We start from the raw sequence: 25,925 nt of genomic DNA, 5'->3' as shown, positions 1-25,925 counted from the left end.
GGAGATAGACGTTGTGCTGTTTCAGATAAGCTCTGCTTCTTTCTCCGTAGAGTTAAAGTAGAAATTTGAGCTCCGCAGATAAAGAGTTATGTATTACAATTCACCATATAATAGTTATCAATGTGTTGTTTAATAAAACTGTAGAATTTTCTAATTGACTTTCTTAAAGTACGATCGGCCCAATTTGCCAATCTTACAGATGACGTGAATAGTATATGAAATACAGACCCGAGCTATGAATTATTTGAAAAATGGAAGCTAGCTAAGAGACATGATTTGATAGTATAATTTAATATCATTATATTATGGGCTTATTGTTCTTGAAATCAGCTTTAAAAAGATGGATTATTGTCAGTTGGGCTTACTACAGGCTTCGGAGGTCTTAAGCTTACCTAGGCCCCAGTGCCGATTCAGTCCACAGTTTTGGATCGTGACAATGGCGTCGTGGCTAGACCAACGACGATCAGAAAGAGAAAGAAAATGGAGGGGAGGGTTATGGTGCAATCGGGAAGGAGAGAAGGGAAAATTGGGACAAAATGGGGATTTTAGAATTCTCTATAAATTTCTAATTGGTTAATGGGTGGTTCGAGTTGATTTGAGTCCGGTTTGGTCCAATTCATGGATTTGTTTAATTTTTCAATTAATTTATGGGTTTTTCAAAGGGTTTGGTTTAATTTAGGTTTAGTTTAGCTATATACAATTGTATTTATATTAAATTTTATCAAATAAATTCACATGGCATTAATTTTATTATTTTTAAATATAATAATGTCCTATAATATGATTGGTTAGAATTAATATGTAAATTTTTAAATAAAAACTTCTAAAAAAATTTTCCGGGTCGTTTAATTTCTATCATTTGGTGTTGTTTTGTAATTATATTCTATTATTATGTGTTATATTAAGGATGAGCCCCTTCAATTGTCATGAATTGAAATTTTATTTTAATATTAATTTTTTTTAAAATTTAAAATAACATGGTATTAATATGAAGAATATTATAAAATTTTTAATAGAGGAACCAAAACCAAAACTGAGGAACCGAAATAAAAAAAACTGAAGCAAAAACGAACACAAGTATAGTTCATTTTTCTAATTCTAGTTTTAGTTCCTAATTCATTAATTTTGACTTCGATTTTCAAATTTATAAAGAACCAAACTACATTTCCGATATTGGTTTTTTTTTAAGAATCAAACTGAAATTGAAACCTTATAATCTTGTATGTATTTTAGTAGATGTTGGATTCCTCAAACCATATCATATCTTGTCAAAATCTCAACCCGCTAACATCTTCACCAAATCGCTCCCTCGCCAAACTTCTGTAACCCTAATGTTCAAGATGAGTTTAGTCTCCTTACCAAACTCCATCTTGAGGGGGGGGGGGGTGATCCAGTATACTTTTCCATCAAGCCCAAAGCAACAATTGGGCCACATTAATATTAAGCCCACACACTTAGTCAGTTTGTTACACACTTAGTTAGTTTGTTAGAAAGCAATGTTCTAGAATATTTATACATCTGCGAACGTGGATAATAGTTACAAAACATTTGTGTACATATATAAAACCCTTTGGTCTGAAATCCTTTTGAGTGCTACATGTTTAACAAATAGGTTACCATCTGAAATTCTCAACTGGAAATCACCCTATGAATTGCTTCACAACATGGTTCCAAATGTTGACCATCTCAGAGTAATAAGGTACTTGTGTTTCACATCTAATGTTAGACCTTACAAGAATAAATTTGATGATAGGGCTATCCCCTATGTTCTACTAGGATATGTACATAACAAAAGGAATACAAAGTATACAACCTCAAAACAAAAACCATATTCCAATCCAGAGACATTATTTTCAAAGAGACAATTTTTCCATTCCATTTTACTAAACCTGAGAAAATCACACAGTTTAGTCTACCCACATGCTTAGAAGACACATTCACCACACAGCAACATATAAATACAAGCACACAAATATCAACCACACCACAAACTGCATCCACAATACCAACAGAGAACACTTTCAATACCAACACTCCAATCCCCGCACTACATCAAATCCATCCACCAATACTAGACCATCCCACAACACTACACCATTTACCACAAGATAACACAAACACCATAGAAGTAGAAAACATATCTGCACCCTTACCTGTAATTGTCACATAACCAAGTCAAACCACATTTTCCAACCAGTAACCATTAAAAAGAAGCATAAGACGAACGTCAAAACCAAAATGGTTATTTGACTTTGTGGCCTCTGTTTCCTCCTATCGCCATCTTACATCATTTGCAAATTAAGAAAGTAAGTATGTTAACCCATCTACTTGTTATTTTTACACTACCTACCTAGCATATCAATAAAATATATCCAAAATTCATGAGCCCACATCATTTCATCATGCAAAACAGAATGATAATTGGTTAATGGCTATACGAAATGAGCTTGATGCATTCGAGGCAAATGACACATGGGATCTCACTACTGTACCTAAAAATAAAAATGACATCGAATGTAAATGGGTGTATAGAGTCAAAACAAGGCAAGATTGGTTGTAAAAGGTTACAACCAACTGTTGGGATTAGATTACACTGACAGTTTTTCATTAATGGCTAAACTGGTTACAGTCAGACTCCTGCTTGCTCTAATGGCAACTAAAGACTGGTCCTTACACCAACTGGATATTAACAACGCGTACTTACATGCATACCTAGAGGAAGATATCTATATGGTTCCACCTGAAGGATATACCAAAGCTAAGGCAGGTAAAGTGTACAAAATTAAAGAGATCTCTATATAGATTAAAGCAAGTTGGAAGACAGTTAAACAAAAAACACATTGTCAAACTCTTGCAATATGGGTTTTCTTAATCACCCAACGAGCACTACCTATTCACTATGGGGATAAGTGATGAATTTTTGGCTCTCTTAGTTTACGTGGACGATATCTTAATTACAGGCCCTCAGGAGAAACTCATTCTAGCAGTAAAAACACATCTTGACATTATTTTCACTATTAAGGACCTAGGTTAGGCTAGGTATTTTTTGGGTCTCAAAATCGCAAGGTCTACTACATGACTCTTCTTATCACAATGAAAATTCATATCTGACCTTATCAAAGCAGAGGTTTTGAGACATCCAAACAGGAGCAACCACCACTAGTTCAGGGTTTGAAACTTTTACCTGAAATGGGTTCCCCTCTCGAAGACCCAGAACGCTATCTTCGTCTAGTCGGCCGCTTGTTGTATCTTAATATGACTAGGCCCGACATTACTTTCACTGTCCAATAGTTGAGCCAATTTATGCAAAGCCCATGCGACGAAAACCTACAGGCGACACTCCATTTGTTGAAATATCTTCATGGAACCCTAGATCTCGGTCTCTTTTTCCCCAAATCTTGCGATCTCACACTTCGTGCTTATTGTGTTGTAGACTGGGCTGCTTGCACAACTACCAGAAGGTCGATTAGTGGTTATTGCATATTTCTTGGCAATTCTCTTGTCTCTTGGAAAATAAAAAAAATAGGGGATTGTCAGTCGCTCCATCGTTAAAGCGAAATACAGGAGCATGGCCAACATTACATGCGAGGTTCAATGGATTACATACTTTCGAGATCTCCAGAGCACTATCCCACTTTTGATCCATCTCTATTGTGATAACCAGGTAGCGGATCATATAGCCTCCAATCCCGTTTTTCACGAATGGACGAAGCACATCGATATCGACTACCACGTTATCCGAGATCATATGCAAAATGCTAAAATAGTTTAGTATAAAGGAATCTAAAATAGGATACCTACCTATACATCAATCTGATCTGGATGAAAGTCATTGGAATGCTGTTAAAACTATCCTTAAATATTTAAAAATAAGCAAGGATACTTTTCAGTTATTTAAAACTATCCTTAGCAAACTTGCTTCTTCTTCTAGATGTGAGCACAATTGGAGTGTTCTTGAATGTATTCACAGAAAGAAGAGAAATAGATCGGAGCATCAAAGGTTGAATGATCTTGTTTATGTTCATTACAACTTGCTTTTGCAAGATAGGTGAAACATATTTTTTTCGGCCGAATGCATAATTCCCCTCTGAACTATCCTTAAATTGCCATTTATGCCTCTTAACTTTGTAGAGGGACCATTTGTGCCCCTCAAGTTGCGTTTTTATAGCTTTTGTACTCCTAAACAAATTGAAGATTCTGCGTGAAATACACACGACAAAAAAAGAGCGTAATTGCGACTGATTTTTGCGACTGATTTGCGACCTATGGACAAACAGTCGCTAATTGTAGTGCTAAAAATTCCCGCGAGTTTATTTTTCGGTTTGCGACCAGTGTACTACGGATTTGCGACCGATTTGCGACTACATTTCATTCCATCGCAACATTGCGCGTTTCAAAATGAGGAATAAGTTATGAGACCGATTAGCGACTGAATTGCGACCGATTATATGCGACCGACACTTTCAGTAGCAAATCGGTTGCAATTTTATTGCGAAGTAAAACGACGTCGCAGAGTTAAAATTTGTGATCGATATTAATGAAATTTGCGACCGATTTGTCGGTCGCAAAATTTTGGGCTTTAAACGCTAGACGCCCTCCTTCTTCTTTCTTCTTCTTTCTTTCTTCTCCTCCTCCTCTCCTCTCCTATCCTCCGTTCGCAGCGCCGCTCCAGCTCTTCCTGACGCCGCTCCAGCCCGCCTGACGCCACCAGCTCCGCTTCGTCGGAACTCCGGTCACTCCATTGCTGTTTGGGAACAATTTCAGGTAAGTTTTGGTTTGCGATTATTTTTTTGATTTTTTTTTTTTTTTGCGATTTTATTTGTTTTTATTATAATAAATTATGGTTGGTTTTGTATAGTTGCGATTAGGAATATTTAGGTACTGTTATTATTATTATTATTATTATTATTATTATTATTATTACTGTTGTTGTTGTTATTATTATTATTATTATTATTATTATTATTATTATTATTATTATTATTATTATTATTATTATTATTATTATTATTATTGTTACTGTTGTTATTATTATTATTATTATTGTTATTATTATTATTATTATTATTATTATTATTATTGTTATTGTTGTTGTTATTATTATTATTATTATTATTATTATTATTATTATTATTATTGTTATTGTTATTGTTATTGTTATTGTTATTGTTATTATTATTATTGTTATTGTTATTTTAGTAAAAAATATTTTATTTCTTTGCAAGCGTACTCGAAAATGGTAAATAAAACTCTAATCATGACCTAATATATATAATCCACATTTTTCATATATTTCTCATGTAATATTAGGTACATGAGAATTTCAACTGAAATGTCATTACATGAATTCAATTCACAACATAATCACATAATTAATGCTAATTAAGTCAAAAGAGTCAAATTAAGTCAAAGGTTTAAGGTAACTTTAACATAATTAAGTCTTAAGGCCCATTTAATTCAATATTACATTAAGTCCTGTAATTCACCTAATTAATTAATTAACCATTTTGACCTAATAGATTCACAATTTATTTAATTAGGTCTCTAATTTTATTAAGTCCTTCAATCTAGACCTTAATTAAATTAATTAGTCAAATTAATCCAATTGGTCCACTAATTTGTCCATAGGTCCTCAAATAAGTCTCATTAAGTCATTAGTCCTTGAATTTGTCCACTAGGTCCATGTTTAGGCCCAAATTTCGCAACGGTACCTAATTTCCATCTAAGTTCTCAAGTCCTTTAATTAAATTTCAATTTTAGTCCTTTATTCCTTAATTAATTTCTTTTAAAATTTTAAATTAATTAAATTATCATTTTGGCTGAGGTTCGGCCTATTGTGATTTCTTATAAATCAAGTCCTGAAATTTCATTTTCATAACATTAAGCATCTTAGTCCATCCATTAACATGTTTAAACACTTAAATCACCAATATAATCAACAAAATATTAAGATCCCTTAGAGGGTGGTTCGGTCAGCACAAGGAATAACAGAATCAAACATTTTAAATTCAAACAAAGGTACATATCATACTAACATCTCATAAACCAAAATAACAAAGCCTTAAAATACGAAAACAAGGCATAAAATCAAAGGAAATCCCTCGTGGAAGTTCGGCCTCCTAAGGACTTTTTACATCAAATGCATATAATTTATACTAAGGGTGAAATCACATATTTACAACATAGTTAAACTCATTTAAGTACTTAATTTCACTAAAATAAAACATTTACACACATAATATGAAAAATCACACAAAAACTATAAAGTACCAAATTTGGGAAAAAAGAATGTAGATTGCATTAATCTTAAATTAATGCTCCAAATTACACAATTAGGTTGTAATAGGCTCCTTTCTTTTAGGCTTTGAGCTATTACCCTCTAAAAACACAAAAACTCAAAATCACTATAAGGATATTTTAGTAAAAAAAAAAAAAGTAGTCCAAATATAAGTTATAACTTTGCCACATGATACATGATACAGAATAGCAATAATAGATCGAAGCCAATTGTTATGATACATGTAATTAAAATTACTCTTTTTTTATAATTATGAAATAATGCATTTTATTTTTGTTATTATTGTTGTTATTATTCTTTAATTTTTTTTTTTAATGAATGCGTTTGGGTTGGAGGCGTAGTAGTGTCAATTTTGCCTTTGGAGAATGTTGGTATGATATAAAAGTGTTTATTGAAGTGTCTTTATATTTGAGATTTGATTGTGTTGTGCCGAAGGGCTGCCGAATTTTTTTCCAAAAAAATCAATATGTGGAATAGTACAGTTACTTTTATTAGCTAGGGTAAAGGTAATAAATGAACTTAGTGAATAAATGAACTTAGTGAATTAATGAACTTAGTGATTTTACATTTATATATAGTTACCCTTATTATAGAAATAACATTGTTAAGTTAGAAGTGTAAATTGAACATTACATTGTGGCATGTTTTAAGGATGGTTTAGACTAATGCAATTACATATAATTTGCCATTTTTAAACACAGTGTTAATTAGGTAAAAAAAATGTGACCTAATCGAGATTGGATGCACTGGAGGTTCGAGGTCAATGGGATATTAAGACAAGAGTTCCTGCAAGGATTGGAGGCGTTTATACAGTTTGCAGTTGGTAATCCCAGTTGTATGGATGGTAATAAGTTGAGGTGTCCATGTAATCACAAGAAGTGTCGAAATAGAGCCTTCTTAGACATCGATATAGTGAAACTTCATTTGTACAAAAATGGGTTCGTGGAAAATTATTACGAATGGATACATCATGGTGAACCTCGAGTTGCCAATGGGTCAGGCCACTCTATTCCGGTAAGTTTAGAAGGTCAGCCTTATCAATTTCTGTATGGTAATCAATGCAATGATATGGTAATCGATGCGAGTAGAGTAGAATGTCATTGGGATGATATGGAGGAATCGCCAAACGTAGCAGCACAACAATTGTTTGACATGCTAAGTGCAGCTAACAGTGAAATGTGGCCTGGATGCAAGAATCATTCAGTTCTATTTGTTGTGGCACGATTACTACACATGAAAGCGGAGCACCATTTTTCAGAAAGGTGTTACGATGATTTTGTGCAGTTAGCAAAGGAAATGTTGCCTGAAGGCCATTCAATGGTTGATAATTTTTATCGGACAAAAAAATTAGTTCGGGGATTGGGACTACCCATAGAAAAGATTGATTGCTGTCGTAATAATTGTATGATATTCTGGGGTGTTGACTCGGAATTCAGAGACTGCAAGTTTTGTAATCTTCCAAGATATCAACGGCGGGGTCAAGGGACTGGTAGAGTATAAAGAGAGAAGGCTTTCAAGAAGATGTATTATTTCCCTCTTGTTCCTCGCCTTCAAAGGTTATATGCATCTAAGGCGACAGCTGAACACATGACATGGCATGCTTTGCATGAATATGAGGATGGTATAATGACTCATCCGTCAGACTCTGAAGCGTGGAAACATTTTGATAACATTCATCCTGTGTTTGCTGCTGATATAAGAAACGTGAGATTGGGGCTTTGTACTGATGGGTTTCAGCTATTTGGCCAATCAGGACAACAATATTCATCATGGCCAGTCATTGTCACACCATATAATCTACCACCGTCAATGTGTATGAAAGATGAATATATGTTTTTGTGTGTTATTATCCTGGCCCTACTAATCCGAAACATAAAATTGATGTGTTTCTGTAGCCTTTGATTGCCGAACTTAATTATTTATGGGAATATGGGGTTGAAACATTCGATATTTCGACCAATCAGAATTTCATAATGCGAGCTGCTTTGCTTTGGACCATCAGTGATTTTTCAGCTTTTGGAATGTTATCTGGGTGGAGTACGGCAGGCAAATTGGCTTGTCCTCATTGCATGGAAAACACTAATGCATTTACACTAAAGAATGGAGGTAAACAATGTTGGTTTGATTGTCATCGCAAATTCTTACCAGAATCTCACCCTTGGAGGAGAAATCGACAATGCTTTAGAAAGAACACGACTATTGTTGAACCCCCTCCGCCTGTGAAGTCTGGAGCTGAAATATTACAAGAAATTAAAGATCTGCGGCTTATGAAAGTTACAGAGTTAGGTGCAGATGAGACAAATGCAAGAATTGGCAGGAATAGCGGGTGGAAAAAGCGAAGCATCTTCTGGGATTTGCCATATTGGAGTTCACTTCTTATCCGTCATAACCTTGATGTGATGCACATAGAAAAAAATGTGTTTGAAAATCTGTTCAACACTGTCATGAACATTGAAGGGAAAACAAAGGATAATGCAAAAGCGAGAGCAGACATGAAGGAAATTTGTCGTCAACCAGAACTAGAGCAATCTGTACTTACTGGTAAGTTTCCAAAGGCATGTTATTGTTTAGATAAACCCCAAAGGCAATTATTGTGCGAATGGGTACGATCATTAAGGTTTCTAGATGGATACTGTTCAAATATGGGTAGATGTGTGGACATGAGGAAGTACAGATTGTTTGGCATGAAAAGCCATGACTATCATGTTTTCATGCAAAGATTGATCCCTGTGGCATTCCGGGAATTATTACCAGGAAAAATTTGGGAAGCAATGACAGAATTGAGTCTCTTTTTCAAGGAATCGACGATGATTGTTATCCGATGTGATGATATGGACCAATTAACGCGAGAAATCCCAGTAGTGATGTGCAAATTGGAGCGAATTTTTCCACTCGGCTTCTTTGATTCTATAGAACATCTGCCGGTTCATTTGCCCTATGAATGTCGTGTAGCAGGACCGGTACAATATCGATGGATGTATCCATTTGAGAGGTGAATCATTAACATCCCATTCTAATCATTACATCATTTATTTGAACTCATACTTACATATTGGCATTGTACAATGACAGACACCTGTAGAAAATTAAAAAGAATGTGCGCAATAAGGCAAAGGTCAAGGGATCAATTTGCAATGCATATTTGGTGGAAGAAGCTTCCACATTTTGTTCACACTACTTTGACCAACATGTTTTCACCAAGCATCGAAGAGTGCCACGTAACGATGATGGAGGAGATCGAATACAATCTAAGTTTGAAGGAAATCTAACAATATTCACCTATCTTGGGCGTACGATTGGTAAATAAAAAAAAAAGACGATTGACTGATACAGAGATACGAGCGGCTCAAACCTATATTTTATTGAATTGCGAAGAGATTACGCCATTTGTACAGTAAGTATAAATATTGTAGACAGTCTATACCCAGTGTGGGCCGTAATTAAATCATACTTATGCTAATTTGGTTCGTTGATAAATAGGATATATATCAATCTTTTGCGGCTTCAAAATCCCAATTTGACTGATACTGCAGTTGATGCAAAGCTGGACTCTGAATTTGCAAAATGGTTCAAATATTATGTAAGTTACTTTCAATGTACACAACATGGAATGTACATTTATTAAATCTGACTCCTGTCATTATTATTTCCCATAGGCTCGAAGCTCGGGAATCGATATTGGTAACAGATTCATTACGGATCTAGCAAAGGGACCTCTACCGGTTGCTAATGCCTACGCTGGCTACTTTGTAAATGGTTACAAGTTTCACACTGAGGGTTATGGGAGAAGTAGAAAGACAATGAACAACGGTGTTTGCATAAAGGGATCAAAATACAGTGACGTGTAAAACGATTTTTATGGGAAATTGGTTGAGGTTTTGGAGTTAGAATATTCAGGCCTACCAATGAAGTGCACAGTCTTATTCAAATGCGAATGGTTTGATCCTATGCCAAACGTTGGCACGAAGGTTCATCCTAAGTATAATCTAGTAGATATTAATCAAAGAAGAAGATATGCAAAGTATGAACCTTTTGTGTTGGTAATGCAAGCTGCACAGGTGTACTATGTCCCATATCCATCGTTTAAACGAGATCGTTGCGATTGGATGGCAGTGTGTAAAATCAAGGCTAGATCAGTTGTTCCTACACTTGAAACCAAACAATTTGCTTCACTCGCAGTATCGGAGCCATTTCAAGAAGTTAGGGTTGATACGCAACCGATGCAAGTTGTTGAAGATTTAACGGATAGATTGGATGATGAAAGTCGATCTTATGTTGAAATAGGAGCATCGGATGATGAAGAGGAAGAAGATCAAATCATCATGGGTACCTTAGAAGACGAATATGAAGAAGAGGAAGATGACAAAGAGGGGGAGGAAGCAAATGATATTGAAGACACTTGATACTTAGAGCAGTTTTACTATTACAAATTGATAAATGTATATCTAATTAATATTATTAATGAAGAATTTCAATGTTATTAACTTTCTTTACTCATATTTACCACATGTTCTACAATTCATATAATTATACAAATTCATTTTATCTAGGTTCTGATATCTGCAGTACAGATGGCTAGAGGCAGAGCGTTTGATTCAGACACGTCCGGCAGTGGTTCGTGTGGAGGTCGTGGCCCAGGACGTAGTGCCCGTGGACGAGGAGGGTCTATCCCTCCTTCATGTTCAGGTACGTCTGGGGCTTCATCCTCTGCTTAGCGACCAGAACTGCCGCCATCACATCCTTCTTCAGGTACGTCTGGGGCTTCATCATATGCTCGGCGACTAGTACTGCCGCCATCACTTCCTTCTGCTCCTTCCTCTTCTACCCCCGTTTCTGGACCAGTAAAGTCTCCACCAGCTGCACAGTCACCTACTGTGCAAGGTAATCATAAATGTCATTACTGTCATTTCAATTATATCTGCATTTATAGCATTTGTCACTTCTTTTGCAGCTTCATCAGATCCACATATCAGCCTTAGTTTGGTAGCGGGACAGTAAGTACTTATTCACTTTTTCCAATGGCATATTTTGTTCAGATTGTGATGCTTTCATCTAATTATATTTCACTTCTATTTTTTTCTCATCATATATACATCTTCTCGAGCAGCGAGGTAAATTATGAGGATAATCAAACTATAGCTGCATAAAGAAGGATACACATGAGATGCCGTACTACAAGAGGCGAGAGACTTTTATTGGGAGGAGTTTCACGTACGCTTTGCTTTAAGTTATATCATCATTCAATGTTTACAATTCATCAAGATACCTCCTTAGTATTGAAACGCTATTTTTCATTTTTTGCAGAAACATTTCATATGGGACGAGGCCATTACGACTATGCTGAAAGTGGCCTGGGAGAAGTTATGTGCTGATCGATATGCTGACTTCACCTATAGGATGAGAAGAAGCGGTAAGAAGCAGTAGTGCGTGTCTCAGGAGGTATGGGAGAGCTGGCAAAAGGCTTGGGAGGATCCTGCATTCAAGAGAAAGCGAGAGATATTTACACAAAACTGGCGCAGTGAGACTGGCGGTGATGGAGCAGGACCTTCTCGACACACAGGGGGGTCAATATCTGCTATAGAGACAGCTCGATTATTAGTAAGTGAACTAGTCACAGTATATGAAACTGATGTTTAATGAAAGGACACTATATATATTAATATATCATGCATAAAAATTCATTACAGGCTAAAGAATTAGGTTATGAGCCAACACTGATTGAGGTGTTTACATACACTCACACGAAGGACCACGATCTTAATACGTTTGTCGATAGACGTGCGGTGAGCGTCAATGTAAGTAACAATGAATAATATTTACATTTACCCTCTACTCGTTGCGAAGATGTACAAAGTTTAATATAATAAAGCTTGCAATTGCATTGATTAATTAATTTTTTGTTTTCAGGAGAACTATACTACAGCTCGGGAGCGTCTTATTTCTTCTCAGACTGATGAATCTGAAGCTGAGTCAAGAATTGACGAGGTAGCACTTTATCTCGAGGCTATAGGGGGCGAGAAGAAGAGGAAGGTATACAGCATCGGGTCTCAAGCATCACAGTTTTACTGCGGCTCAGCATCTCACGCTTCTGCAGCCAGCGCACGACCACTGCCCGAGCATAGTGCCGAGGAGTTTACTGAATTATGGGCTCGTGTTGATGATCAGCAGAGACAGATTGCAGAGCTTAGAGCGCATGTGATGCGGCTGTCCGGTGAGCCCGGTCCTGGTACTTCTTCCTCTGATCCTGCGCCTGCTATAGATCGAAATGTTTCGACATCTTAGCAGCAGCCACTTCTGTCTCCTGATCTCGATGCTACAGACAATACCTTGGTCACCCCTCCCGGCACTACAGCACATCCAGCAGGTACTCATCCCGGCGATTCGACATCGGATCGTGCAGATGAGCAACCGCGTACATTTGATTTTGGACCTTTTAGTTTTTCATTTATTCTTTGACATTTTGTTCAGTACAATAACAATTACATTTTTATATTGTTCTTGAATTACGTTTATGATATATATATATATATGTCAATTTTCACAAGTGCGAAAAAATTATGGTTTCATATTAATATTTATTTATTTTTTAATTTTTTCAATTTTGCGACCGTTTTGCGACCGACTTTCATAATTGCGACAGACTTTGTCTGCGACCAATTTGCGACAGCGTTTCAAAATACAAACACGACCAAAATTTGCGATCGATTTTTAAATTTTGATCGATCGCAAATTTGCGACCGACCCAAAAATCGGTCGCAAATTATTTTGCGACGACGTTTTTTGCGACCGATATCTTTACGTCGCTAATTGAAATTAGCAACCGATTTTTGGCATTTTTCGACCGATTTGTCGGTCACAAAATGCCATTTTTTTTGTAGTGACACTCGCATTGATGTGTTATAAGCAGTTGATTTGTCATCAATTTTATCTACCATGTAGTTTCCACATTTACAAGAAATAACGAGAAAAAGAAAAAGAGAAAAACGAAAAATTAAATAAAAAGCAAAATCTTAACTCGTCTTTGCCATGAACCGAAATCCCAAACTGAGAGGAAAATTAAAAAATCTCAGCGCCTCCATCTTGTTGAAATCCCTTTCTCTCATAAAATACAATTATGTTTTAACTACATTGGCTTTCTCTAGAATTAAGAAAAAGAGACATAAGAACATAAAAATAAAATCAAATCAAATCAAATTAAAAATACAAAAATACAAAAAGATTTAAAACTTCAAATTAAAAAGAGTTTTCTTTGATGATCGATGCTAAATCTGAGATAAAAGATCTCCTATAATACTAACAACAGAATCTAGAAACTATCAATATCCAAATCAGATCAAGAAAAAAATAAAAATTGAAAAAAAAATCATACAAACCTGTATTAGTAGTTTCGATTTCATTAACTATAAAATCATTAGAAAAGGTTGATTTGGTTTTGATTATAGAGAAACAGAGGAGGAGGAGAAGAACAACAACAACAACAACAAGAAGAGCGAGGTAGGTCTCTTGAGAGAATAAGAAGGGTTCAAAAGCTACAAAAAATGCAAATTAAGGGGCACAAGCGGTCTCCCGCAAAGTTGAGAGGTACAAATGACAATCTGAGAAAAGTTCAAGGGGAAAATTATGCATTTGACCATTTTTTTTCATATATGTATTTTTTTTTTAATATCTTATTCATTGCATAAAAATAATGCTTTCATATTCTTGTAATTCTTGTAATTGATAGATTGACAAAAAATAAGAGACTTTATGATCCAATTGATTATGAGTCCATTGACAAAATTGAATTTTGAATTGTGGAAAAAGAAGGAGAAGGAGAGGTTAATTATGATGGGCTTGAAAATATCCAAAGGATGTTGGACATGCACCTTAATGTTTGTTTTTACTTTTAACTTTTGAGTAATTTATTAAGTTGTACACTATTAAATTTATTTTGAATAAAAGTTGTTTAAAATTTATCTTTAATTCTATTTTTTTAATATATTTTTTAGATATTGAGGAGGATGGTGATGTTGATGCAATACAATCAGGAGTGACGGTTATGATGACCTTGACAATGAAAAATTGGTTGAATCGTCCAAAAATTTCTTCATTAAAATTGCTCTAAATTTAGATGTTTACTTATATTGGGATGTTGAATTATAGTTTATATTTGGATTTTTTAATTATAAATTATATTAGATATTTATTTCTAATTTGTATTGTATATTTATTATTTATTCTTGATACTTATTATTATTATTTTGGCATAAAAAAAAGACTTGTTTATCATTATTAATTATTTAGTAATGAATGGTTTTAAAAAATATTTTACATCCTTTTTTCTTCTATAAAATTATTCATCATTGTAATTTTTTAATTTTTGATAAATAAAAAAGTCAACAATCTGGTTCAAAGTAAAAAATCCAGTTCAATCGAATTGACCGGTCTAACCGTGACCTAATTATCACGCTAGTTCGATGTTCGGTCTGATTTTAAAAACGTTGCTCTCTCTATATATTAATTTGATTGGAGTCACTTGACCCTACTTATTAAGCTGTGAAGCCACCCCTAGGTGTAAGTCCTTTTATTCAAAATAATACAAATCTTAATGTCAATATTGCTATTAATTCACTCTTGTGAAATTAATTTTTTTAAATTAATAATATTAATTTCTTTTTTTAATATTAATTTTGTTAATATTGCTATTTAGTCCATTGGTTAGATCGATATTTTCTTTTTTTAATTTTACTTTTAATATTGCTATCCTTTAATATTCAATCATTAATTCTATAATAATTTTCTTTTGATTTCAAAACATAGTAAAAATAGGAAAGAAAAAGAAATGAGAAATGAAGGTAATAATTTTGAAAAGTAAACAAAGTAAAAAATAGTTTAAAATAATTTATTTTGATATGCCACTTAGAATTTCAGCAAAAATGCTTTAATTATATAAATATTATTAGTTATATACTAAATTATAAATTTTTAGTTTAGACAGTAAAATAGAAAGAATTAAAAAATTAGACACTCTATATACAATTAATCCAAAAAATTCTATTATTTATTTAATTAAGCATTAAAAAAAGGATTAAAGCTCAATTTGCCAACATATAATTTGCTCAAAAATAGGATTAAAGCATTAAAAAATTCTGAACTTGACAACAACATATAATTTGCTCAAAAATTAACTTTTTATACAATTTGCTCTTTAAATTTGCACAAAAATAACAAAGTGGCCAATTTTGTAAGAAAAATCTTTTTTTTATATAGTTTTAACTAATAAAAAATTACTTAAAATTTTAAATTAGAAAATAAAAATTATTTAAAATATAATGTAATCATAAAAAGTCACAGTATTTAATTTAAAAATAACTTAACAAATATTTGATTTAAAAAAAAATATAGAATTAGAAAAAGATTTGATTATATTGAAATATATGGTCAAAAAATATTATTTGATTATTTTTTTAATTATATTCGATTTAGATTAAATATATAATTAATTTTTTGAACCATATTAGATTTATATCAAATAATTTATTTTTTTACAAAAAAAAGGGCAATTTGTATTTTTATCTAGTTTGTATTTTGTATTTTGTCATTTGCACAAAAAATTAACTTTTGGGCAAACTGTCTGTTGTGCTCAAGTTCGGAGGATAAATTGATAATTTTACTTTAGGATAATATTTACAAATATTACAAATTATTTCCGGCTGTATATTTTTTCTTATTTATTCGTCAAATAGGAAACAGACAAGACGTATGCAGAAGGACACGCTCCTTCACAGTTCAGAAAGGGGTGACAGTTTTCTACGGTATTTTACTATTTACATTTTGAATGAATCTACCCTTCCAAGTACACCAATTTTTTTTGTTTTTTAAAAGAAAAGTGTTTGGACTACACAGTGGACCCCACTTTAAAACTTTCTTCCTAATTTCTTGTCCTCTGCCTTCTTTCTCCTTCTCAATTCTTCCCTCTGGTGACTCTTTTTTTTTTGGACTCCCAAACCAAAAAATCCCTTACTTTACGGATAAAAAAAAGAAAAGAAAAATGCTTCAAAAAATTTGAAAGAAAAGAGCTTGTTTAGTTCCTGCAATGGTAGTTTTATTGGCTCATCAAAGACTGAAGACAAGACCATATCCTTGTTGTTCCTTTGGATTGCTTTAACGGTAAGTTATATTCTTTACTTTCCTTAAATTATTCATGATTTCTTAATCATAGGGGTCTTTTCTTTATTTTTTGTTTTTGACTTGTTTAGGCTTAAAAAATTGGTAACTTGTGTGTGAAATCTCGGCTCCTATGATGAGTATTAGTTGTCAAGGATTTATTTGTTGACATTTTGAAATTTCCAAGATTGCTTTGATTTGCTTTATCCTTGTAGTAGATCACTTTATCCTTGTAGTAGATCACTGTTGGCTATTTAAATCTCGTCGTTTGTTGGGTCATGAGTTCACCTTCTTTCTTGCTTTGGGTTTCAATGTTCTTGGATTTTCTTTGGACTAATTCTTGTGTTTGTCTTGGCTAACTGACAGATTTAAGATTTGGGTATACTTTTCTCTTTCTTTTCATTTTCCTTTTTGGATTTGTTTAATCTGATTTGGTGATTATTTTATCAAGAGGTTTGGTCTTGGGTATTCCAACTTGGGTAATCAAATGGTTCTGAAGATTTTGCTACTTGGAGTTCTTTTTGTTTCTGCAACTTTCTGAGTTACTGTTCTTCATAAGCGAATTTGTTATTAATAATAAATTTCGAGGATAATGCTTTTTATTTGATATGGAATCTGGGTATACTATAGAATTGTGATATTCTTTTTCTCTCTCTCTCTCTCTTTTCCACTCTGTATTCCAGTAAGTATTTCTCATGAAATCGAAATTGATAAAGTGTTTGTTATTTGAGGGCCGTCTTTGATTCTCTCAATTCAAACTTTTGTTTTTGTTGCAAATAAGTCATTCATTATTGCTGGATTTATTTTGGAATCTATTTTACCAAGTGGTTAGAAACAACTTGAAATATGTTATTTTTCATTCATCAGTTATTGATCGTGTGATTTTCCCTCTTATTACTCCCAGTTTTAGTAATATCATTTGACTTGCTAAATATTTGAATCTCCCAATGTGATTTTAAACATCAAATGGTTTGTGATGAAAAGGGAAATTTTAGAAGGATGGGGTGCCATCATTCATCTGTTTATTTTCAAATTTTGCTTCTGATATATGACTTATATATAAGGATCATTAAATAACATGTATATAAATGGATCAATCTTCATGCTTGAACCAAACAGGTGATCACGGCTATACTTCATTTTGAACAAGCTAGTTGTTTTATTATCTTCTGGCTTGGATGTGTAGCATGTGTCACTATTGTGGTGCCCAACTGCCTGAATCTGAGTATGAAAAGAAGAAACAAGGGAATGAGAATGCTTTAAAATTAAATGGTGAAGGGAACAATTGGTCTTGTAGATTTTGTCAAGAGAAGCTTGCGCAAGAACGTGTAAAGCGGGATGGTTGGAATCCTCTATCGCCAATGGTCAGTCCAACAACTTCGTTGTCCAGCACCGACAGATCTGTCTCAAACTGCAGTTAATTTCTGCATCTTCTTATTATCATTTGATTTTTTTTTTGTTTCTGTCGTTAAATTAGTGGCTTACACTGTATAGTTATCTTCTTATACTTCTTATCATCTGCCTTTTCAGGTGATTTTTCAGTTGATCTAAATTCATATGACCGGTATGTAGCAGACCATTCAATTGTGGTGCTGATAGATATTCCCTTTCTCTTGTTTAGAAACTAATCAAAGGTACTCTTCATTTTGTTAGGGGGAGTCAAGAAGAAGGTGCAGTAGATAAAGCTCAGGAGGATGCCAGTCATGCGCTGAATGGCCAACTGCATAAGTCAAGATTGGAAGCTCCTGTAAATGGAGTGAATGGATTGTATAAGGAGACTGAGAACAACGTAGAGGAAAAGCTTAATGGCAGTGACAGAGACATTGTGAGGGACATAGAAATTATGCACACTGTTAATGGTCAAGAAACAAAAGATAATTCCACTCAGAGTCCTGTTGAATCCTTTAATGTAGGAAATGAGATTTCTAGTCCTGGTGATGATGAAGTGGATGCTCAAGTTTGGGAGCCTCCTGAAGCAGAGGACCCTGAAGATGATCTGGAAGGTAGCGTGGCTTGTAATGATGATGATGATGAGTGTGGTGATGGCACTAAATGGGGCAAGCCAAGTTCTTTGAGTTGCTGCAGGGATCAAGGCAGTGGGAGCTATAAGTTCAGAGAAGAAAAACAAAAGGCAATGGAGGAGGCTGTAAATGGGAAATTTAAGGCCATTGTGAGTCAACTTCTTAAAACTGTTGGTGTTGCCTCTATGGGGAATGATTGTGAGAGTTGGGTGGATATCGTTAGTCTTTTAGCATGGGAGGCTGCTTCATTTTTGAAGCCTGATGCAATTGATGGGAAAGGAATGGATCCTAATGGTTATGTGAAAGTGAAATGCATTGCAACAGGCTCTCGCAGCGAAAGGTGATATCTTGTTGTCACATTAAAAAAACATTAATTTTGTGTTTTTTGTTTAGACCACCATCTTCCCATACCCTGTTATCATGAATCTATTAATTGAGGAAGATGAACCTTTCCTTTTTGAAGGAAAAAAATATTCAGCATTTAATTTTGGTTTAAGTTCTATTCTTTCAGTAATACTCTTTTACCCATTAGTTGTAATCTATAGTCTTAGTGAAAGGTATGCATGACAGGCTATGGACTTTGGCTTTATACAAGATGAATTTTATACAATTCTGAAAAATGTCTTACTTGTTTATCAGTAAATAGAGGGTAATGCTTTCATTCATTTTTTGAACCTGAGAATTATTTTTTATATTTTGTTTTCTAATTCCCGCAGTCAAGTAGTCAAGGGCTTAGTCTTCAAAAAGCATGCTGCTCACAAGCACATGTCAACTAATTACAAGAACCCAAGGTTGCTGCTGATCCGAGGTGTGCTTGGTCAGTCTTCAAGTGGGTTATCATCATTTAAATCAATGGATTTAGTAAGTTTTATTAGATTCCTGAAATCTTCTGTATCATCAAAGTGTACTGCTACTTATGATCATTTGTTGAAAACAGGAAAAGGATAATCTGAAATCTCTAATGGACATGATAGACATGTGCCATCCAAACGTGGTTTTAGTAGAAAAATCTGTATCTCGTGATCTCCAGGAATCTATCCTTGCAAAAGGAATCACGCTGGTCTACGATATGAAACTTCATCGACTGGAAAGAATTGCTCGTTGTACTGGTTCACCAATTTTATCATCTGATACTTTGATTGGTCAAAAGTTAAATCAATGTGACTCATTCCATATTGAAAAGTTTGTGGAGGAACATAATGGATTAGGTGAAGGGGGGAAAAGGCCAAGTAAGACATTAATGTTCATTGAGGGCTGTCCTACACACCTAGGTTGCACTGTAAGTCTGGAAAACTTCCTTTCTATCTTTATTCTCTCTGTAGTTCTAGGTGGCTGAGTGTAATCATGTGCATAGACATGCTCACATGGGCATCCACATTATGAAATGCGCAAGCTTGTATACGAAGATCAACACACTTACACAAATGCATGCACTGCCCAAAGCATATGCATGCCTCTTGGCTAACTTTGGTCAATTGGAATCTTGTCCCTTCAAATTTTGACAAGGGCATATGAATCATGTTGGATTAATATGTCAGAACTTAGAAATATATCAGCTTGTCAAAGGGTAGGGTTCTATCTTAAGCAATATTGTCTTTTAGTCCTGAGAAATAGGAGCTACTATTGTTTTGCATTAACAACTGGCCACAATGAAAAGTAAGATTTGGCAGTGGATGCTAGACCCCAACTAGTTTGGGAGAGAGACCTAGTTGAGTTGAATGATTATTGCCTCGTGCTTCATATTTGCATGAATATGATGATTGTTCTACAATTTTAAGAGTGAATTTTATTTTTTTTTTCAGTGTACATACTTAACCAGCTGCACAATGTAATCTTACAGATTTTGTTGAAGGGAAGTCATAGTGATGAATTGAAGAGGATCAAATGCGTGGTGCAGATAGCAGTTATAATGGCTTATTTTTTGATTCTTGAGACTTCATTTCTTGTTGACTGGAAAGCGATGTTCTCAACGATTCTGTTACCTGGTGAGGTTAATTTATCATTGAAGAATAACTACCCTTCTGTTTTAGGCACCAGTGATTCTAGCATTCCTTGTGTTGAGCAGTCTAATTCTGAAACTGGGCCATCTACTCTTGATATTCCTATTTCTAATGGATTCAGCGAAGAAGTTTCAGACAATTTAAACATGGGATTAGATGACAATTCCATGTCTTATGTACGATACAACCCTGTCATTTTTTCTGGGTTTTCCTCTCTTTCAGCCTCTCTCAAAAAAGTTATAGGGGACAGTTTACCTCTTGCCTCTGCTGTTCCATATCATTCCCTGGCTAATTACTTTGGCTTCAATGGAAAAGAAGGTAATAGTCAGAGCACAGAAGAGGTTCCAGTTTTGAAAAATTCAGAAGTTTCTGAACATTGTGATATGGAATCTAAGGGTAGTTTTGATGAAGAAAAATCACTTGATAAAACAGAACCTGAGTCTTTGATGTCTCACAGTGAACCTGTGGACAGAGTAAAAGATGTTGACGATAAAGATGACAAAGTAAAAGATGTTGACGATAAAGAAGACAAAGTAAAAGATGTTGACGATAAAGAAGATCAAGTTCAGAGTAAGGATGATGTCAATGCAGTGTTGGAGTCTCAAAGTATTTTGGTTTTGATGTCAAGCCGGAATGCCTTAAAAGGGACTATATGTGAGCAAAGCCATTTTTCTCATATCATGTTCTACAGGAATTTTGATGTTCCTCTTGGAAAGTTTCTTCGGGATAATTTACTCAATCAGGTTGTTCGCAGGGTACTAGTTTCTTTCTGTTTTTTGGCTTTTGGTTCCATTTTTTTACGTTTCCACTCATTGAAGCTGCTGCCCTTTGCAGAAACGCCAATGCACCACTTGTGGAGAACTTCCAGAAGCTCATTTTTACTACTATGCACATCATAATAAGCAGCTTACAATACGAGTTAAAAGACTTCCAAAGCTTTTGCCTGGAGAAGCCGAAGGAAAACTTTGGATGTGGAGCCGCTGTGGTAAATGTAGAGAGAAGAATGGAGGCCAGAAATGTACAAAGAGAGTCTTGATTTCTACTGCTGCACGGTGTCTGTCCTTTGGAAAATTCTTGGAGCTGAGCTTTTCTTACTACTCTTCATTTGGCAGATCATCCTGCTGTGGCCATTCTTTAGAGAGGGACTATCTCTACTTCTTTGGGTATGGAATAAGAGAAGTTTTTGTCTATCCTTTTGTTTTGTTTGAGTTTGTGGCAAAAGGGGAACAAAAGTATTTACTATACATGTTCAAGAATTTTGGCCTTTCTGGGTGGTATAAAAACATACATAAAGTAGCTAAAAAAACCAATAGATAGACACAAAACTAACCAATGCCAGAAAGTTCGATGTAGTCAGCGAGAAAAGGAGAGGGTTATTTTGGCTTTTCTGGGTGGTATAAAAACATACATAAAGTAGCTAAAAAAACCAATAGATAGACACAAAACTAACCAATGCCAGAAAGTTCGATGTAGTCAGCGAGAAAAGGAGAGGGTTGGGGGAATTGTCATCTTTAGGGTTGAGTCAGTTGGGACAAGACTAAATTGGTTGGATTGGAATTGGCCTTCTAATAGCTAGTAAGTTTTTGCCACTGTCCTTGGCATATGGGTTATTTAATTGTCCCGAGATGATATTAGAATGACAGTTTGTACTAAATATTTATATATCTTCTACTCTGTCTTCTTGTTCATATTGTTGATTCATTTTGCAGACTAGGCCCAATGGCAGCAATGTTCAAATACTCTCCGGTTACAACTTCCACTGTGTCTCTGCCACCTCAGAAGCTGGAGTTCAGCCATTCAATTAGATATGATTGGTTGAAGCGAGAATTTGAAAACGTACATGTCTTCTCTGATTGCACATGCTTCCTAAATTTCTACTAAAGTTTCATTGCTTCTTTAGCCAATGTTGGGAAATATATTCCATCTTCCCTTAATGAAGAGTGATCTTATCTTTTTAGTTATTTTCTTTAGGTGTATTCAAAAGGGAGATTGCTCTTCAGTGGCATTGCAGACACTTTGAAGAAGTTAAGAACTCAATTTGAAGGTTCTGCTTTGAACCTTCGAGGGACACTAAAAGAATTCTCTGCTATTGAAGACATGTTGAGGCAGGAAAGTTCTGAGTTTGAGGTTAGTTATATTTCAGTACATTTTTATTTCGTTTTCCTACGTGAGGTATGTGTGTGTGTGTGTGTGTGTGTGTGTGTGTGTGTGTGTGTGTGAGTGAGAGTGTGTGAGAGAGAGAGGGAGGCTCTGAATCTCTTTTGCTACATTAAGTCAATAACGTAACAACTTTTTTTAGAATTGTTTAGTTGCCTGTAGGACTTGACTTTTGTATTCTTTTTTAAATGCAAGATGCAGTTAGAACTTTGTTTTACAGCCACTACTAAGACAGTTTCGTTTGTTTGTCTGCACTGTTGATCAGGCAAGCTTTAAAAATGCTGCTGCTGCTAAGAATGAAAATGCAGGCAAGGCTGGTTACAGGTTTCTTAGCTTAAATCGATTATTATGGGAACTTCTTCTTGAATCATGCATTTGGGAGCGGCGGCTGCATTCACTGGTTTTGCCTGGTCGATCATTTGTTTGCACTGGTGCTATTGAGAAACCAGAGCACAGCCAGTTGAAGTCAAAGATGAGTTGTACCTTTGATGGAAAAAATGGGGAGACTGAAATTGTTTTGGGAAACAACAGTGGCCATGTGAAAGATGGTAATTTTGTTGAAGAAAATGGAATTTCGATGAAAGAAATTCCAGTTGATGGTCCTGTGCAAGAATCTGGAGTACAAGATCATTTGGATAATTCATTTCCTTTTGCTGCAGTTGAGAGGTCAAACATGGATGGTTTGAATCAGGCCACATCATCCCACCCTGAGCTATTGTCGAGACCCAATGGTTCTTCCCATTATTATTCTGGCAATAGTAATTGCCCAGCAGATGATATTGCTTCTTCTGGGGATTTGGAAGTGGAAAGGACAATTCCAATTGCCTCAGATATTGGAAACAGTGATTCTTTTGTTGATTCAGATGTATCTAAAAGGGGTACATCTCTGCATTCACTGGTAGCCAGTTTAGAAAACTCAAGTACCTGGTTTTGGATGCCGTTTTCCGAAATTCGTCAGATATATTTGGAGGATCTTGAGAGAGGTTTCATGCCCAAATATCAGTCAGGTAGTAACTACATACAGGAACACATATCTGCAGCCTATCAACTAATCAGTGAGGAAGGACCAAGGTTGCACATCCCTCTTGGAACTGAAAATTATATTGTGAGAGACTATGATGGTGAACTGTCTAGTATAATTGCTTGCTCTCTGGCAGTGTTGAAAGATTTAAATGTTTCAGTTGAGGTTTTTAACGAGGATGGTCTTAAAGAGGGTGGAACATTTGTGAAAGCGACTGATAACTTACATATCCTGACTCGAATGCCTTCACGTTGGTCTTCAAATAGTTCTTCTGATGCAGATTCGTTCCAGTCTACATCGAGTGTTTCTCTAGAGGAGTCACGCTTCTCAAGCTTTGATGGGTTCAATTTTTTGGAATCTCTGGTTTCTCCTGAGAATGTTAGCCCTGAAGTCTCTCTTGGGGTTACAAAATCTCTTGGAAAGGGTAAATATTCAGTAATTTGTTTATATGCAAAGCAGTTCCGTGATCTTCGGAGTCAGTGCTGCCCATCTGAGATAGATTATATCGCTTCTCTCAGTCGTTGTATGAACTGGGATGCTAAAGGTGGAAAGAGCAAATCCTTCTTCGCTAAAACACTGGATGATAGACTGATTATAAAGGAAATCAAAAAGACCGAATTTGACTCATTTGTTAAGTTTGGTCCTCATTATTTCAAGTATATGAATGACTCATTTGAGTTGGGAAACCAAACTTGTCTAGCTAAGGTTTTGGGGATTTATCAGGTATGCTGGATTAATTTGAGAAAAGAATAGCCTTTTCTTCATTTCTTCTAAACTAATGTTCTGGTGTAATCATGTAGGTGACAATTAGAAATACAAAACCTGGAAAAGAGACGAGGCATGATCTGATGGTTATGGAGAATCTTTCCTTTGGTCGAAACATTATTCGTCAGTATGATCTTAAAGGTGCTCTACATGCTCGATACAATTCAGATGCTGATGGTGCAGGAGATGTTCTATTAGATCAAAACTTTGTAAATGACATGAATAGATCTCCACTATATGTTAGTAATAAAGCAAAGCGTCTTCTGGAACGTGCTGTTTGGAATGACACAACTTTCCTTAATGTGAGTTGGTCTTATTATTTAAAATTGTTCTAGTTTTTATTTTACAGTTTTGGCAAATTTGTTTACGCTGATAGATTTCTTGTTTCTATTTGCAGTCAATCAATGTAATGGATTATTCTTTACTTGTTGGGGTAGATAGCCAGCGGCAAGAGCTTGTATGTGGGATTATTGATTATCTTAGGCAGTATACATGGGACAAACAACTCGAAACTTGGGTCAAATCTTCTCTGGTTGTTCCGAAGAATTTGTTACCGACAGTCATCTCTCCGAAAGAGTACAAGAAAAGGTTCAGGAAGTTTATGGCTATACATTTCTTGAGTGTCCCAGATAACTGGTGCTCTCAGAGATCGTCTGACCCTTGTGCACTCTGCGGGTTAAATGGGATTTCTCACTAGTTGGATCATTATTTTTACTGTAAATAGACTTCCATCACAGTTATATGTAAAGTCAGCCCCCCATTTGTTTAGCGATTTTTAGCAAATTTATGGGGATAGTTTTGCATGTGTGGGTCTACTTTGGACCAGTTTGAAATGCTTGTGAATTTTGTAAAGTCCATTGAGAAAGTGTATAGAGCCGCGAAACTGGCTATTTTTAATCAATGAAAAGTTGCTGACACCGTCTGTACACTTCACAGTTCTTTGTGCTTTTGTTAGGATTGTAAGTGGAGTGATAGGATTGTAAGTGGAGTGAACTTTGAAAGTTTTAGATCTGATTCAGTTTATTTTTATAAGCTCGAGCTAGACATGCTCGAGCTTGGCCGGAATATTTTATTAGGAATTTGAATTTGATAAAGGCTCGAGTTGGAAATCGATGAGAGAGCTGGAGTTTGAACTCAATAGAATTATATTATTATTTGTTTTAGCAGTGATTGTAATCCCTTTTGGTATTATAAGGGAAAATAATTATTTAGTCTGATGTTTAGGGTTGTAAACAAATCAAATTGTTTGTGAACTATTCGAAGCTTGGCTCGATAAAAGTTCGGCTTGGTTCGAGTTCAGTTTCTAAACAAACCAAATTTGAACATAATTTTAGGCTTGTTTAAATAAATGAACCAAATTTGAGTATGGCGTAGTTCGGTTTGGTAAGGCTCACAAACTGTAACATTTGTGAGGCTCACATACAAGCTCATTACGATTCCTTTAGTTTGCGAAATACAACTAATCTGTCACTATCTTTTTTCAAATATATTAATTTGTCTCTATATTTTGTTTTCGT

The 25,925-nt window shown here is 35.0% G+C and overlaps 1 protein-coding gene across 3 annotated transcripts; it reads left to right on the top strand.

Annotated features, from left to right (window-relative positions):
• The first annotated feature begins 16,242 nt into the window (after positions 1-16,242).
• On the top strand, positions 16,243-25,336 carry FAB1D (FORMS APLOID AND BINUCLEATE CELLS 1A). Of its 3 annotated transcripts, none has more exons than XM_037635940.2 (13): positions 16,243-16,447; positions 17,742-17,860; positions 17,975-18,008; positions 18,098-18,805; positions 19,182-19,326; positions 19,403-19,744; positions 20,306-21,208; positions 21,300-21,628; positions 22,175-22,301; positions 22,437-22,592; positions 22,888-24,366; positions 24,444-24,710; positions 24,806-25,336. In XM_037635940.2, the coding sequence occupies exons 2-13, from the start codon at positions 17,806-17,808 to the stop codon at positions 25,103-25,105; spliced, it is 4,845 nt and encodes a 1,614-aa protein (XP_037491868.1). In that variant the 5' UTR covers positions 16,243-16,447; positions 17,742-17,805; the 3' UTR covers positions 25,106-25,336. The 3 variants fall into 3 exon arrangements, with proteins under 3 accessions (XP_037491868.1, XP_012075906.1, XP_020536149.1); XM_012220516.4 differs by having other exon boundaries at positions 17,564-17,860; XM_020680490.3 differs by lacking the exon at positions 16,243-16,447 and adding an exon at positions 16,567-16,823 and having other exon boundaries at positions 17,564-17,860.
• The last annotated feature ends 589 nt before the right edge of the window (positions 25,337-25,925 follow it).

This window comes from Jatropha curcas, chromosome 9 (assembly GCF_041381405.1).
Source record: "Jatropha curcas cultivar XTBG-Jc1 chromosome 9, XTBG_Jcur_1.0, whole genome shotgun sequence".
NCBI lineage: Eukaryota > Viridiplantae > Streptophyta > Magnoliopsida > Malpighiales > Euphorbiaceae > Jatropha > Jatropha curcas.
This window is presented reverse-complemented; position numbering and strand designations above follow the sequence as displayed.

Bases quoted from the DNA above. Each gene is read 5' to 3' on its own strand.
- FAB1D (XM_012220516.4), top strand. From the start codon at position 17,623: ATGTGTAGCATGTGTCACTATTGTGGTGCCCAACTGCCTGAATCTGAG. The intron at 18,009-18,097 runs GTATGTAGCAGA...TCATTTTGTTAG, and splicing joins GATCTAAATTCATATGACCG to GGGGAGTCAAGAAGAAGGTG. The intron at 22,302-22,436 runs GTACATGTCTTC...TATTTTCTTTAG, and splicing joins TGAAGCGAGAATTTGAAAAC to GTGTATTCAAAAGGGAGATT.